The 17,526-nt window shown below is 40.5% G+C and overlaps 1 protein-coding gene across 1 annotated transcript; it reads right to left on the reverse strand.

The window, feature by feature from the left end:
- Nucleotides 1-3,157: 3,157 nt before the first annotated feature.
- she (Src homology 2 domain containing E) lies at nt 3,158-14,910 on the reverse strand. Its single transcript, XM_041793883.1, has 6 exons — nt 14,024-14,910; nt 13,435-13,561; nt 9,626-9,880; nt 9,033-9,387; nt 6,839-6,958; nt 3,158-3,710 (listed from the first exon to the last, which is right to left on the reverse strand). Exons 1-6 carry the CDS (start codon nt 14,468-14,470, stop codon nt 3,518-3,520), a joined length of 1,497 nt encoding a protein of 498 aa, XP_041649817.1. The 5' UTR covers nt 14,471-14,910; the 3' UTR covers nt 3,158-3,517.
- Between the last annotated feature and the right edge of the window lie 2,616 nt (nt 14,911-17,526).

Genomic DNA, 17,526 nt, shown 5'->3' on the forward strand with positions numbered 1-17,526 from the left:
ATTTCCTAAGTAGAAGAATCATTTTCACAGCCCTGAAGGAAAACAGAATCATTTATAATGCTGCAAGAAAAGGAGCTACATGAGATTCTCTTAGATGACATGTAAGGCCAAGAACACTGAAATAAGCAATTAAGATTATACGCTGGATGGTTACCAAATGCACCATCAACCCCCCCCAAAAAAGACAGACTTACACAGCAAGAATCATGTGTCCTGCACCGCAGGCCTTTTTGTTTGTTTTGACCTACTTCGTGATTTAATTAAGGGGAACCAGAGGATCTCACCCTAACGGATCACACGGATGGAGGGAAGGGTGATACTTAGTGGTGTCTGTTGTTGTGTAACACTGCCATTTGTGGCACGCTGGGTGGCAGAAAGGCCAAGATCAGAGATGGCTCCTGAACCATAAAACAAGCTGCGTTCGGGCCTGTGAAGCATGTTCCTCGCTGATGTATCTTTAAGTAAAATGCAATTTTTTTCTCAAATTTACCCAACCTTTTGACCTATTGAGGTGGTGTCAATAAAACGATACCAAACTGACTGTGCTGTTAAAAAGGAGGAGTGATTTATTGTATCAGATGCTAATTTCTGGCGCTGATCCGTCATTACATGTTGCCTCTTGTCATTCACAAACCGAGCTAGCAGGCTAATTCTGTGGGGGAGCAACATTGCTACTATGGCCACGGTTATTCATAGCTCTTTTATTTTTCAGCCTGTCTCTCCTCCCTCTTCCTCTCTCCTCCCTCTCTTCATTCCCCGTAGAGATGGCCCTACCTCACTCTAACTAATCACCATGGCAACCTGGTAATCCCTGAACAGAAAAATTCTGACTTCCTCTCTCTCTCTCTCCATTTCTCTTGCACACAGGACTGCATGCATGCACATAAATGCACACATGGTTGCACATATGGGCACAATCATGCCTGCACTTGTACACAAATAAACACACAGACTCTTTAAGAGATACCCATGCAAACCATCGAACTGGTGTTTACTGGTCAGGCATATCTTACACTTCCATGTGTTTAATTGTGTGGATAAAGCCTCTCTGTGTTTTGTGAGAGGCTTGGTGTGTTGGCAGGATTAAACTACACCACCTTTTTAGCGGTATGTTAATGCTATTTGTGCACTATTTATGCATGCACTTTGTGTGTGCTTATGTAAACTATTTATGTTTGCATTCTGTATGTTTGCTTGCATGCACTGTATTTTTTTTACTGCAGATAGGTGAGTTTGTATGCGTGCTTGAGGTTGCATGTATGTGTTTATTTGTGCGTTTAGCTATAATTGATTTCACACTCAGGTCAATGGTTTTTCAGCTACAACAGAAAAGCACACGGCAGATTCACTCAGGTTATTCTCGCTCCTCTTTTAACTCTTTTTCTTGGAACCCTGAATGTTTATTAAGAACACATTTTATCCATATGAGTTTTATTTATTTACTGAATAAAAGTTTTACAACAGTAATACACAGCCCACATCATTGTGTGGTTGACAAGATCCAACAGTCACTTCATGCATACACCACTTATACAAAAGTAGAGCAGGAAAAATGAAAATAAAAAAGATAGCTGTTTATTCGGAGGGTATGTGAATGGACATTAGATTTAAATATTTTCTTTACACACTGAAACATTTTTGCTGACTGGGCACTGCACAGCTATAAGACTCCTCCCAACCCACCAGTCCTAATCACCTAATCAATATAGCTCTCTACCTTGTTAGACCAAGTGGTTGGTAAATGAGGCTGATTTTTCAGGATAGATCAATGTGCTGATTGACATGTCAGATGGATGAACAAATATACTCCCATCAGGTGTATTGATCTCACAGACCAAGTCTTACTGTACGGCATGTTGCCAGCAAGTTTCATTTATTACAAATATGTGATTGGTTATCGTGGGTGCAACGCTCGATGCCCAGTGTTTCAGGTATTAGAGGAATGAGCATTGAGTGTGACAATGGACAAGACAATGGGATATGTAAAGAATGACCTAGGCCAGTGGTTCCAAACCTTTTTTCCTTAAGGCCCCCCTACTCGGATCTAAGAAAAGCTAAGCTCCCCCAAGATCCACATGGAAAGTAAACATCAATTGTATTTCTTTTCATTGATAAAATACCAACATAATAGGCCTATATGCACTTGTTCTTGACAAAAGATCTATGTATAATCTACCCATTATTACGATGCAGTATTAGGGACACTCTTGACATAAAACAAAAAACAAAAAAAAAAAAAAGAGAGAGAGAATTTGTGAATTTCCAAGAAAAACCTTAAAATTCCCAAGTTTCATAAGTCATTAAGTTAGGAGGAAAAAAAGACGATTTTCAACTTTAAAAGATGTAAATGTAGGTGAAACAAAACTTAGTATTTTTGGGATTAAAAAGTCTAAAAATAAAAAATCCAACCCCTATTTATAGTTCGGTTTCTTGTAAATTTTTGGCTTAACACTGTTGTAAATATAGGAATTTCAAAATTGTAAATTTTGGAGCTTCCATTATTAAAATTTTAGACTTTTTAAACTCAGAAACTGCAAGTTTTGTTTTTTTTTTTGGTTATTTCTGACTTTTTAAACTCTGAAATTCTGAGTTCTGAGTTTTCTTGTAAATAATCAAAAGTACTGTTGTTTCCCCCTTAAAGTATAAGCTTCTCGCTCTAAAATTTAAAACATTTCTTCGTTTTTATATATACCGTGCTTAACAATTTATTAGACCACCCTAACCCTAACCACTGTAAGGTTTATGCCACTTCTGCCCTAAATTAACAGCATTGGTAATCACCAAAATCATTTTTATGTTTCTGCAATGGTTAATACAACAATGTGTAGAAGCTCTTTAACCCAAATGATATTTTTAATGCTAAAATATAATCCTTATTGTTATCCATGAATTTTCAAATTTACTGATTTACAAAAAACAGAATAAATAGTAAAACACATTCATATTTCTTGATTAATATATCAAATTATAGTTATTTACTTGCATTCCTGAACAGAAAAAGTAGTTTTAGTGGTTGAATGTTATGCTTGATTAATTTCTGACTTCTCAGAGAAGCCCAGTGAGCTGGCTCAAATTTGGGTGAATTCAGTTTGAAATCCCTCATTCCTGTTCAAAATGGTAAAATGTGGAGAGCTCACTGAAAATGAAAGAGTCCACATTAAAGCACTTAATGATGCTGGATGGTCTTTGAGACAAATATGACAGGTGGTCTAATAAATTTGTTAAGCACTGTGTATATATATTGTATGTACATCCAATTTTGACAACCTCAGAGCAGAGAGGGTCCCGCACTCCCCCTAGGTGTGCCTGGACCCCAGGTTGGGAACCAATGACCTAGGCCAAGGTTGCGCATGGAGGAGATCCATACATATCCACTTATTAATGTAGTACGCAGTATAATCCAAAAGCAGCATATCTTTAGTGCGTTCTTACACATGTATCAACAAGTCAATTTGTTTTCTGTATGCATAAATGTGTAATACATGTTTGGAACTGTCCTTTAAGCAGGCCTAGATGTTCAGTGTGTCCGGGACACAGGATGCTGCAGGGTCATGTGCTCTGCTCCAGTAAAAGGCAGTCTGTGTGTGCAGTAGTAGTGAACCAGCTCGGGTATACTTGAGAACACGCAGCTACTCTGATCCAGGGTGAAGCCCAAGCCTTTAACACTCTTAGTCTGGGCTACGATGATGTGCACACAACTCTGGCTGGTCCTGATGGAAGAAGCGCACACAAAATAAAGATACACAGTGAGAAAAGGCAAGCATAAGAAGCACTGCAGCAGTTACAGCAATAACTTATAAAATGCAATAGAATATTTGTTCTCTTATCTCCCTAAATGAGGCTGTGCGCTGTCCAAGTTCACTGGAGGTGTAAATGGGGTTAATGATGTGAACTCGCAAATGAACGAGCAGCATACAACCAATAAGCACTCAAGCGCATGCACACGCACGCACAATAGCACCACAGGATCTCAGTCGTTATCCTCGAGAACCTGCTTCTGGCACGCTTATCAGTGCTGTCTATTCTGAAGATGACACACACTATCATACATTAGTGCCTCAGAGGCTGACAGTGCAGACGCTGCTGCTAAGTACAACCTTAAATATAGCTAGCTCTATCACCGCTTAAAGCAAAGTCAGTCAGAAACAAGGTTATAATAGTTTGGGATTTTTCATTACTTTTTATTTGTATTTTGTATTCACTTTCTGTGTTTAGTTTCAGTTTAGTTTTTATTAATTTGGACTGCTGGTCTGTTAGTTTAGTTTTTATTTTGCAAAAATGCTTCATTTTAGTTTAGTTTTTATTAGTTTTAGTGTTAGTTTAAGTTTTTTTGCGGAAAGATGTCGGGGCTGAGTGAGCATCATACATTTTTAAAAAACATATTCAAACAGGCTACTCTTCACTTATCATTTTAATTACTTAATGATGATGTTTGAATACAACTCCAGACATAAACCCTTTCACTATAGGGAAAAAGTGCACACAAGTTTTTACTTCATGAAGACTCCCCCTCGGTCAGTTTACACGGATTTACTGGCCGTATACAGGACTGAGTTATTCTTCAGGAGAGGATCAAGACAAGAATAATATAATAAGAATTAGTAATCTTGCCCTTCCTAAGTGACCTGTAGAGGGTCTGTAGTCCCTCATCCCTTGGAGATCAATGAAATGATGTTGTAGGCTATATGATGTTCCTCTAAAAGCATGCATAGTCAGCTGCATGTAATCATTACAGACACTAAGCCCACCTGTATTAGCAAAATAATTAATACATTTAAAAAAGGTTTTCAAAATGTCTTGACTCATCTGAGCCTCACTATAGATGGTGTTTGGGAGGGACAGAACCTTCTCAAAAGACTTGAAAGGTGATTGGACGAAACCTTCTGTCACATTTGTTACAAGACAATACAATTTAGTAGGCAGTGCACTCACTGTCATAGAGGACTAAACTGCATAACAGTACACGATTGTTTATTTTCAGAGGAGCCATGTAGTAAATCATAGTATTTTCCTACAAGAAAAGCTTTCAGTGTGCTTCTTTGCTCTTTTGTCAATAAAGAAAAGTCCTGCTCTGATAAAACTGCCACTATGACTATATCCATATTAATCTCTTCACTGGCTGCCATTGTTTACAGGCTTGCAGTCGGTTCAATTAAACCTTGCCCCTAGCTGAGGATGCTGAGAGGTCCAGTCATGCTCTGACCAGGAACAAGTGTTTCAGCTTGAAGTTTTGCATGATGAACCTGTCTGATGACTTATATGGATTTTGGCCGATCTGTCAGCTTTCAGGTACTTTTTTCAGCACATGTCTAACATTTCTAATCCAATGATAAACTCTGACATCACAGTCAGCAGATGGCCACTGCTGTGATGGCCACCACTAGAGGGTAGTATCCACAAACTAGCTGCCACATTTTTTCTGTATTGTCATTTTAAATGCCTGTAAATGCTGTTGAGTAGGTGTCAGGTATTTGTACTATGCTGCAGAAACATCCTTTGAAACAGTGAGTGAAACATTTGAATTTTTAAAGAAACAATGGATTTTTTTTTAAAACAAAGCCTTACATACAGGACAAGATCCACAAAGCTTAAAGTCCTGGTAAAGTGAAATCCAACATTTGTGTCTAAACCCACTAGATAGATTGGAATTAGGTTGCAGTTAACCTAAAAACACTGAGATCTATGTGTGACTTAATTTTGGATTTAGACCCTTAGAAAGATCACCTCTTTCTTGGCTAGGTTTAATATGGGCAGGGTAAATATGACATCACTGGGTGCTATGGGAATTACCCCAACCCCCTTTCACTACAGCAGTACAAAATCACTGTGCAGCTTATCTTTATACAGTCTGTTGTTAGCTGATGTCACTGCTTCATTGAAAAATAACAGCCAGGTAAATGTTGTGTTTTTGTTCATTGTGAGATAAATTTGCCAAATCTTATCACAGGGATCTTAGGGTCTTTAAAGCATCATAACTGAGAGATTTGAGACAGAAAATAGGCTTGTGTCTCTGTTCTGGCATAGAGACAGGGACCCATAGTTCACCGTACGGGGGAAGGCTAATTGCTGGAGTGCTTGTCAACTTCTCACTTGAACCAGATGCAGCAGGAACGAACATCTTACCTGCTGAAGGTGTGTTAATCCATATATCACTTTTCTTTAGTCCTGGATGATTCAAAGAAGCAGACTGAGGGTTTGTCTCTCAAATCAGCAACAACTTAATCCCTCATGTTAGCATGGCTATGCTAAATGGCTTAAAAAAGAGAACCGTAACTATGCAGCATAGCAGACCGATGATTCCTCCATTTAGATTGTAGCATTTTTTTAATTTCGAGAGGATCATGTTTGAGTGGGTGAAGCTTGGGGATATTCCAATGACATGCCCACAGCATCATTGTGGTTATTACGGCCTCATTTTTAATGATTTTGCCACTTGATTTTATATACTTAGAGATGTTTTTCATGACTGAAATTTGGCCTGGTGTTAACACAGCCAACTGTCATAAAACAAACCTAAAATACAGATTTTTTTAAAAATTACTTCAGAGGGACTTTAAAGGCACAGTTCTGTCCCACATCAACAAAGAATGTAACAAGAATGAAAGTTCTTCACAGGCACTATGACAAAACATGATTAAATTATGAAAGTGCATTTGATTTAAAAGCAGTGTTTCCCACTGTCAGACTGAACTCTGCTGAAGAAAGACCAAAATAATGATGCAGCAAACAAAAGAGGACAAAAATGTAACGATAAATATGTACTCATTACATTACAACTTATGCATATCCTGTGTTTAACAAACACACACTCAAAGGAAACACACATTGGCACACTCACTTCAGAGCGATGGAGTACTTGCTGGTTCCTGATTCGCTGTCTCTCACCAGGAAGCTGGCTTCCCTGCAGCGCTGCAGCTGAGCCTCAGCCTGCTGCCGACTCACACTGCCATGGTACCAGCTTGAAGAGACGAGGGAGGAAGAAAGGGAAGAGGGGGGAGGGGGTTGCAGAGAGAGATAGATCACTAACATATAGACACAGGGGCATATGGAGATAAGTCATATGTCAGGTTAATGATAGGTGATGATGGTAAGAGGGAGAAAAACAGAGACCGAATGCACTGACGCCAACTGAGATTTATAGTTGTCATAAATCAGACAGACAGGTATATGTTGTGGACTAAATGTGTTAACAATGTCAAAGGTGAACATGGGAGGGCAAAACCATAAATAAAATGGACAGGTGGATTCAATGTATGTCGCTGTGCAGATTGTTGAGGTCCATTAGAAGCCAGACTACAGGTCAGAGCCCTATATAAACAGGCTGCATGTGTCCTCGCAGGCAAAACACACTGACATTCAGCCACAACATAAGAGAAGCAAATGCTAACATGCTTTGAGCATGTTCCCCACATGTTCCATCTGCAGACAAAGGCCATGCTTAATGAGATGAGCCGAGAAGGTTTACAAGTAAAATGAGTCTCTCCAGTCTATTCTAGCCTCTCCTCATATCTCTAGTCAGCACCTGATCTTGAAGTTGTCCTTGAGGAATGCTGCTGGCTAGAGCTCTCAGTGATAAAAGCCAAAATTCACTTACAATCTCCAAATTGCCAAGTGTAAAATAAATGCAAGGTTTTGGCCAAGACGTCTGGCAGCCTCTGAACTGTATTTCAGACTGTGAGGCACTAGAACTGATGTTGGGGAGAATTCCTCCTGATTGCCTCACAACTTTTACTAAGTTAGAATTGATTTTCAGTAAGAACTAAAGGGGGCACTGTTCTTCTAGAGTTAGTAAGAACAGGCCAAGGAGAAAAATGCTTTTGTTGTACTGTAATGAAAGTAATAAATAGGAAGGCAGAGCAGTGCAAACGGCAGGCAGGGATAGGGAGAGACATTGATCTACTTCAGAGAAATTTAATGTTAATTTTGATCATGACGCAAAGATCAATGAATGTCTCAACCATCACCGAGTGGTCCATAATCTAAGTTAAATAACCCTCTTCAACACCAGTGGGTTAATCTATCAAATAGTACAAGAACACATCAGACTCAATACTCTGAGTAGAATTTAGTTCAGAAAGTTAAAGATAACTTGATCTGATTATTATTCAATTGTAAGACAGAAGTGCAGAAAGAACAGGGAATGCAGCTTTGATTTAAATCCAGGGCTTTCTGGCAAAGTTATATTCTGATTTCCTAATTATTTTGAAATGGAAATAATGCTAACTTTAATGCATATAGTTTCCAACCTTTTGGGAAAGAGAGGCTGGGTTTCTCCTATATTAATCTAGACATGACTGTTGTCAGTGGGGTCAGATGTTCTGATACAGGGGTTAGCAACTGGTGGCCCTTCACCTCACTGAATGCGGTCCCTAAGTTAGTTTTAAATACGGCTAAATTATAAACTTGAGGAAAATATGGCAAACTCTGCCATGAAAACATACAAATAAAATTATGATCTATAATTATGTTTAGTTCTTTGAAAGAAAATTAGAGGATATAATTGGTTTCAATAGTAAAAAATTTTGATGTGCATCACTAAATGCACTGGGTCAAAACCTTGTATCTCCAAAATCCCCACTTTTCAGAGAAGTACAATAAAAAATAAAATAAATAAATGAATGAATGAATTTAAAAGCTGTATTTTTTAATGTAATTGAAATGTGAATATGAATGGTCATAGTCAGCATCATTTTGACACTTTTTTATTGGCTTCAATATGTTCAAATCCACTGGCAGATGTAAAGCATGCACTGAGTCAAGTCAAGAAGACTTCTGGGGCAACCTGCTTCAAATGTTCTTGTAGGATGGACAGAAGTCATGAGTGCATACCTGTAAAGACTGCTTTCCTTTTTTCCATATAGCCTGATGGCCTTCTAGAGTCCAAGTGTCCAATGTTTTGGAACTATGATCACTACAGTCCTATGAGTGGATATTTTCTTATTCTCTCTTATTAATACATCAATTCAGCATTTGTAACATCCTCCTCATCTCTTCTGTGATTGAGAGTCTCCCCTTGCATTCCCCTTCCTTACCTCTGCTTCTCCAGCGGCAGGCCAGGCTCCACTTTAGCTACTTCCCCATCCTGCGGGGCGCTGGGGGAGGTGGGGGACGGAGGGGACAGTTTGTTGTTGGGACTAGAAGAGGGGGAGAGTTTGAGGGTAGGGAAAGAAGGAGATGGAGGTGAAAGAGGGGAGAGTTTGAGGATGGGAGAAGAAGGAAAAGAAGAGGAGGAAGAGGAGGACGATGGCGATGAAGGTATGAGTGTTTTATTGTTCCAGTTCTTCTGTCTCAGGGTTTGTTGCTGCTGCTGCTGCTGCTGCTGCTGCTGGCGGGTGGATGTGGAACCGTTCTCTTTACTGAGAGAGCAATCCACTGCCTCAAACTGAGCTGAAAGGACCAGAACAGATAATATCAACCTTTCATGATAAAAGTCTATCAAAGCATGCCAGAGCTACCAAAGTAAACAGACATGTCCGGAAATCGATTCAGCTGGATTGTTTTGTTTCCTCTCTAAAGCAAACTGTTGTGGCATCGCTGTTTAAATAAAACTTGTCACATCCTTCCTCCACACCCTAAACCCCCTCCCTTCCCCCCCTTCCCATCATCTGTCGCTCCCTTTCACTACCTGACAGCGCTCGAACAATGTCCTCCTTTCTCCATTCCCAGGGTAGTTCGTACTCTCCGGCGGGACGGATGTCAGACTCAGGCCGTGTGACAGGGATCCACACCCCCCCACTGTCTCCTTCCAGCGCACCTTCGTAGGGTGTGTCATATATGTTTAGGGGTGTGGGATTTTTCTCTTCTCCTTTCCCTTCTCTCTGGCCTCGATCCAGCAGGACACAAACTTTTAGAAGGTCCTTGGAGCCCCGTCTGCGAACCTCTGCACAGAAACGAAATGTGATTTTGATCAGTTGGCTGGATAGAAATGAGGGATTCTAAGGTATAGTAGTCATCGTATCATTACCCCTAAAATGTGGTCTTTGAAAAGAGAGCTGCTTTTCTTCACTGCATCTTAAGATGGAATGATCAATTTTAGATACAAGGAATGAATAAAAACAGCCTCATTTTTCATGTATAGCATATGCAGGTATATTTTGTCTTATTTTCACCAAACAATTCCCACTGAGAAAAATATTATCTTTTACAAAGAAGTCCTGGCCAGGACAATAGCTTATGAGTTTCACACAGGGAACAAACAACAGACAATTACCAAGAGGAAAATAACAATAAATCGTATTAATTTTGACAATTGAGCACACAGAGCCATAATATTAATATAGCAATAGAAAGATTTAACAATTAATTAGAAATGAAGCTCAGTAAAATTTCATGCAGGACTGTTTCTACTTATTCATTAGTCACCACTCATTCATATCCTTTCTTCTATTCTTCTCGCTCTGGTGATCAGCTGATTATGAGCGTTCACTCTCTTAAGTACTAAGCTAATCAGATTCTGCTACAACCTCATTTGACCAATTATCATGCACCTGTCATATTTTATATCTGTCAGTCTTCCTCCTACAGCCAGGCTGTCGTTTACGTGTGGACCCTCCTCCACCCCAGCCACCTCTGTTCAGTACATCAGCATCTAGTCCAGATTCTCACAGGTCCTCTGCTCATCTCATTCTGCATAACCTCAGTCTCCTCCTCCAATCCACCTCATTGGTTTTCTATTCCAGCTTCTCAGAATTCTACCCCTCTGATCCTGCATCCTTCATCAACTCCACCACCAGCAGTGTCAAAACTTCATAGGGGCGTATCCTATTCCAGCTGTTTGCCTCACTACCCCTTCATTACATGAGGTCATTCCCTTTAATCGCCAAAGACATTGCACATTTCTCTTTCATTAAAATTGGCAAAATAAACTATTATTAAGCTCATATAAAACCTCTCTTGACTGAACTACTGCTTGATGGCTGTACACCTCTGTGAGGTGTCCAGTTGCTGTAAAAGTACATCGGTGGGTGAAGAGGAAGGGCTAGGGTGTTTACTGTGATGCATATGTTACAAACAAAAGGCTGACTATGAGACCTAATACCTTTACCTTTGACCACCAGAAACTAATCAGTTCATCCTTGAATGAGAGTATGGATATGAATATGAATAAAGCTGGAAGAAAATCAAGGCAATCAAATAAAGGGATATGCACAAGCATATCTTGACTTTTGACCCCTAACCTCTAATGAGTTCATCCTTGGGTCAGGATGAACATTTGTGCCTGCATTATTTTGACTGGGTTGTTTTGGTCTAAATGTGTTAAAGAAGAAGAGGCTAAAGGCTGAAGTGAAACTCATCTGCATTGTTGACCAGAACCTTCTCTCAAAAACAAAAAGAGAACAAGATTCCAGCTGGGAAAGTTTTGTATAGTTGTTGAAGTAGCTTTGGTAAAGGTGTAGTATGTAAATTGATTAATAACAGTATTTAACATGTTAAGTAGGGATTATCAGGTCAGGTATGGGAGCATATGCTGGTTCGGCACTTTGCTGCATCAACTTTGGTTCTGTACTGCTCTGGTCGGGTAGAGATTGGGTATGGGCCTGGCACAGGCCTGTAGGATGGCCATCAGGAGGCCAGAGCATGAAACACCGGGTCCTGGGCACCCGTTATGTGGTGAGCTGGATCAGACCCAGGAAAGCCCACCAGGTGCCCGTAAAAGCGCAGCTACCATTCTCATGTCAGGCAGCTGACCTTTCCCTTCTGACCAAATCAGCATTAGTCACACCGTCTTGCCAACAATTCCCAAAGATACGCAGAAGAGAGGTTGTCACAAAGGAGTCCAGTTGGCACCTCTGGCCATTAGTCAACATCCAGGTCTCACATAGTATAGTAAGACCAGAGAGGACCGTAAGGCTGACTTTCATCCGCTTGCTCAGATACTGGGAACGACACTTTCTCAGCAAACCCATCGCCCCATAGAAATGGAGTCCAGCTCAGTGATATGGACAATGTCAAATGGTACTCCACAGTTTGCTGCCCCTGCTACCAGAGCCATTATCCAGTCCATAACAGGTACTGAAAAGTGTAGGGGCTAAGGTGCACCCCTGCCTCACCCCAGAATCAATTTGGATTTAGTGATTATACATTGGAAAAAATTATATACTTTGCCTGTGGGTGTGCGATCACTTTTGCAATATTTCCAGTATTGAATGCCGAAATATATCTATCCCAAAACAACATCAGTGAGTTTAATGTGGATTAAATTTATGTTAGAGTCTGCCTCAGCATGAGAAAACAATAGCAGGGACGGTGTAGAATTTAAGAAAGGAAATCTGCATATTGAACATCTTTAAAATTGATAAGTGAGTAAGACTGACAATTTTCACCATTAACTGTAAATCTAGATTGATTATTTGAGGTTTCATTTATTGAGAGGCTTGATTTGGATTTCCTTTAAGTTTACACTAAGTTTATATTCCTTGTTTGGTACGCCAGCCTGTTTAAGAAAATCTGTATTTATGCTTTGCTCTCTAAACTTCATATTTGTTTTGACAAGTCGTTAATTTTTCAGGGAATTTCTCTTGTTGTGTTTCTTTGCTGTCTAACAGGTAGCCTGTGTGTCTGCACTATTGTGTGACCAAACAATGGAGCTACAGGAAGAAAAGGTCAACACAGCTGCTGATTGGCTGCCTGACCGGGCCACTTCCTGGCTGCTGGGAAGTGATTGGGCGAGACCAAAAGGGGAGCCTGCAGGTTTTAGGAAGGGGTGAGGGGGGTCTCTCGATTCTTTTCACACGTAAGGGACCATAAAGTACTTTGTGTATACATGTGTCTATGTACAGTGGAGTTGCAGGGGGGCCTTAGGGGCCAACTTCCCTTTAAAGAGAATGGGGCGAAGGAAACAGAGGCAGGAGACAGGAAGCTGGAAGAGGAAGCTGCACCCATTGTCCCTGCACAACAGTGTTTCGATGGCAACCGCCAGTGAGGAGGGAAGTCAGTGGAGAGGCCAAGGCACAAATTTGGCACCACGTCCCTTTAAAACTGCCCTTTAGCAGGACTTTAGGTATACAGGAACCACAGAGTTTGAGCATGGAAATAGGAAATAGTTTTAAAGTTACAGGGCTTTTCAAAGATGGTTTTTGGAAAAAATTCTTGAAGGTAAAAAAAATGATGTCACCAGACTACTTGACTAGCAGGGCAGTTATTTAACACACCAGTTAAATCTGAAATAACCCTGTGAAGATCAGACGGGACTAACTTTGCATTCCTCTCTTCTTTTTGTTTATATTAAAAATGCACTTAATTTTCCTTAATTCATTTTTCAATGGAGGGGTGCAGACAAATAAGCAGTTTTGATGTTGATATATTTCCCTTCAAAGTGTATCCAAAACAGACCAATATAGCTCAGAATCAATGATGGATTAGTTTGAAACTTGTGTTCTTAACATGCCAAACAGACCTCTACACAGTGCTGACAAATCATGACCCTGACCTCACCTGTGATGATGACCTGGGCATCATAGGGCTCCATGTACCCATCATTCACTCCTGCTCTCTCGGCCTCTCTCTGCTCCTTTGTTTTCTCTGCATCAAACGGATCAGCATAGTCCTCCAGGATGATCAGCTGTGAGGAGGAAAAAAAACCACATCAGATGACACAGTGCTGGGCTGCTGGAACTAAACAGATGTTACGTTTACCTGGAGACAACAGGGCTGCCTTGGGGAGTGGGATCTGATACATTGTGTGTGGGCGGATAGGTTGGTGGATGGTGTCCATGGCTGACTTATTGAAAGAGGAGTTATGCTCATGCAAAGAGGTCAGATCATTGTGTTAATCTGTTTGATCTGATACAATGTAGAGAAACTGCATTGTGTTCTTGTGAGAGAGTGGAAACTGAATACAGGGTTGTGAGCTGAGGCGAGGAAGAGAAACAAACAAGGGAAAACTCATGTTGCTCATAATGAAATATGTGTATTGCAGTAAGAGTGTATTGACTTAACATGCATGCTAATATAACAACTTCTGCTCGGGTTTATCTGCATAATTAGATGGAATAGGAGGCTCTTTATGGGTAGTGGTACTCACCGTTGTTTTAATGTTCGGCCTTCCCTTGTCGTTCTCTGGTAGTTTCTGCTCAGTTATCCCATTGAGTTTGGGTGTTTTGTCTTGTTTGTCCACCTTGATCATCCTGCTGATGTACGCTTGGGCCAAACTGGAGGTCCTGACCTGGCGATTCTCATCTGATGCCCCGGTCTCGACTTTTGAGTTCTTGCGACCTTTACCAGTTGCGAGGGTCTCCCACATTGTCCCAGTAGGACCAGTATTATTACGACCCAATTCTGTGGCAGAATTTTTCCTGTTTCTTCCTGCTAGTAAGCCCCCCACCCCTCCGTCTTTGCGCTGATTTCCCTTCAGACTGTCGCGTGAAAACGAAGGTTTGGGTCGAGTTTGTGGCCCAGATTCTGAGGCCGAGCGGACCCTTTCGTTTCCGTTCTTCAGGTTGATGGGAAAATCTCTGAACCATTTCGCCATGGCTGTCAAGCTTCTAAAACTTTTCACAGTTTTATAAAAAATCTCACTGTTTACTATTTCGCGTGACTTTCTCCACTTTACCTCAACTTGAACCGTGCGCAACAGCTCCAACTTTTACGCACCAATACTTTACGCACGCCTCGGTTAAAGCAACTGTGGGCTGTTAGCGAATGAATTCTCTGTCATTAATTGCAAGAGAGCCCACTCCTTTAAGTTACACTAATTTCTAGCGTCTAAACCTTCCTCAGTGCAGCTGAGAAGCCACAGAACGGTGACTGTTGTGCTGTTCCCCTGCACCTGCAGTAACAACTACCCCTGAAGTTTGAAAAGTAGCTTCTGGAGAGCATAAACTCGAAAGAACTCGAAGTTTTTCTTTGAACCCAGTTTAGTTCCCATTCCCGGAGCGTAAGATGGTGCGTCCAGTCTGGCGACCAGATGAAGTGGTGAGATGGAGAGGAAAGTTGTGAGCGGAGATTGTGGGATGTCGCTGGATCAAGGGGAGGGGCTGACGGGACAGGGTGGGAGTTTGCAATTATTTAAATGGGCACAAAACTGGAGCCTCTGGGAAGCTTGATGGACTGATGCAGAGACAATTTTATATACACACACCATTTCGTAACATGTTTATCCATGAGCGTCTAATGTTTCTGTTGTTAAATGCAAAATGCGAATGCGTCTTGTTTCATATAATGTATCTTACAGTAAATCATCGTGATTTACAGTGCTTAACAAATTGATTAGACCACCTGTCATATTTGTCTCAAAGATCATCCAGCATCACTAAGTGCTTTAATACGGACGCTTTCATTTTCAGTGAGCTCTCCACGTTTTACCATTTTGAACAGGAATGAGGGATTTCAAACTGAATTTACCCAAATCTGAGCCGGCTCACTGGGCTTCTCTGAGAAATCAGAAATTAATCAAGCATAACATACACCCACTAAAACTCATTTTTCTGTTCCGGAATACAAGTAAATAACTATAATTTGACATATTAATCAAGAAATATGAATGTGCTTTACTATTTTTTCAGTTTTTTTGTAATCAGTAAATTTGAAAATTCATGGATAACAATAAGGATTATATTTTAGCATTACAAATATCATTTCAGTTTAAGAGTTTCTACATATTGGTGTATTAAACACTGCAGAAATATAAAAATGATTTTGGTAATTACCAATGCCGTTAATTTAGGGCAGCTGTGGCATAAACCTTACAGTGGTTAGGGTTAGGGTGGTTTAATAAATTTGTTAAGCACTGTACATGCTGGTTTAATATCTACAACTCTAGCCAAGATATGCGAAAATATTAAAGATATATATGAATGATATGCCTCTTCAGAGAAAATCATTCAAAAGATGGCATTTAGGTTGTATCAAACAATCAATCAGTGTTATTCACAAAATCAATCAAAATGCTAATACATTCCATCATTATAGATCATCAAAAACTCATTTGTGGAATGGGACTCCCCAGAACCTAAACCTGGCACAAAAAGTAAGGAAATTCATGTTTGGTAGATTATTTCTTTGTTGTAACAATGCTTCTTGGAAATAAATTTTATACCATTGGAAAGAACCTGATAAAGCTGATAAACATTTGTAAGGAACATGCATTTGTGGGATGAGCAGCAGAGCTGAGTATTTGGGTTACGCCCATGGAAAAATCTTCTCTGCCAATGCCAAACAGTTTATTCTGCCATTGGTGTTTGGTGGATTGGATGATTAAATTCTGAAGAAACAAGACATCGGCAAATCAGCATTGTATATTTAGCAAAGAGGAACCTCATTAGCATGTGGGAGAACATCCACAGCCACAACAGCCTGGCACCTCCTCCTCATGCTGGTCACCAGCCTGGTCACACACTGCTGTGGGATGGCATCTCATTCTTCAACCAGCATTTGTCCCAAGTCAGCCACTATTGTGCTGGTCACTCTGGCATGAGCTGCAAGTCCAAGCTGATCCCACAAGTGTTCAATGGGGCCGAGGTCAGGACTGCTGGCAGGTCTTACATCCTCTCCGCTCCCAAATTCTGGAGGTAGTCTCAGATAAACCCTGCTCTGCGGGGGCTAGCGGTCTCATCTTGGAGGATAGAGTTTGGTCCCAGACTGTTGAGATGTGGGATTGCCACTGGTTGCAGAATCTCATCTCAATATCGCTCTGCATTGAGATTGACTCCAATGATGACAAGCCTCATTTTTCTAGAGAGGGTGATGATGCCCCACACCATCACTCTGCCACCATAAAGATGCATAGCATTCTCATAATCTGGACACATCACTTAAAATAATGTTCCTCCACAGGCACCTGGTTGTCAGCACCTGGGGTAACCAGAAGCTCATAAAAAGTCAGTTGCAACAGCAAAATGAGCTGGTTGGCACTGGCGGTGATTTGGCAAATTTTCTTTGGGTGGAGCCCACATACTCACCTCTGCTGCTCATCCCACAAATGCTAACCTTGCAAAGCAGATGGATACGCCCGTTTCCTTGTTTTTCACTGAAACAAACCCATCTGGCATGTCAGGTTAACAAATACATGCACCTTACAAATGTGGCACCACTTCTAAAGGAAAAATAACAGGCTTTCCAGCAGTATAAGATGTATTGCCAAGAAACATTGTTCTAACAGAGAAATTATCTGCCAAACAAAAATGTACTTACTTTTTGTTTTGATAGGAGCTCAGACATGATTTTACAATTTACAAATAAAAAATATAAGATGTTTTATTTATATGTTTACTTCATTCAGTAAAACACGGTTACAATATTTAGAGTTGATCAGAGCTCATTAGCCACAATAGGTTTAGAACTGAACATATTTTAGTTGTAGCTGTGGTCTCAAGCTCTTTTTGAAAACATACAAGATGAGAACATTTTTTTATTTTGCTCTCAAGCTCGTTCCAGATCTGTAGCCTCTGCAGGTTTCTTGCCTATTAGGTGTTCTGTTCCTCAGGTTAAGTCTAGGAGAGGTAATAACTGGAATAACATCACACATGAGGCTATATATTACATTATACATCATACAAATATTTAAAAAATGTTGCATTCGGTCAGATT

Source organism: Cheilinus undulatus, linkage group 8, assembly GCF_018320785.1.
Source record: "Cheilinus undulatus linkage group 8, ASM1832078v1, whole genome shotgun sequence".
In the NCBI taxonomy this organism is placed as follows: Eukaryota; Metazoa; Chordata; class Actinopteri; order Labriformes; family Labridae; genus Cheilinus; species Cheilinus undulatus.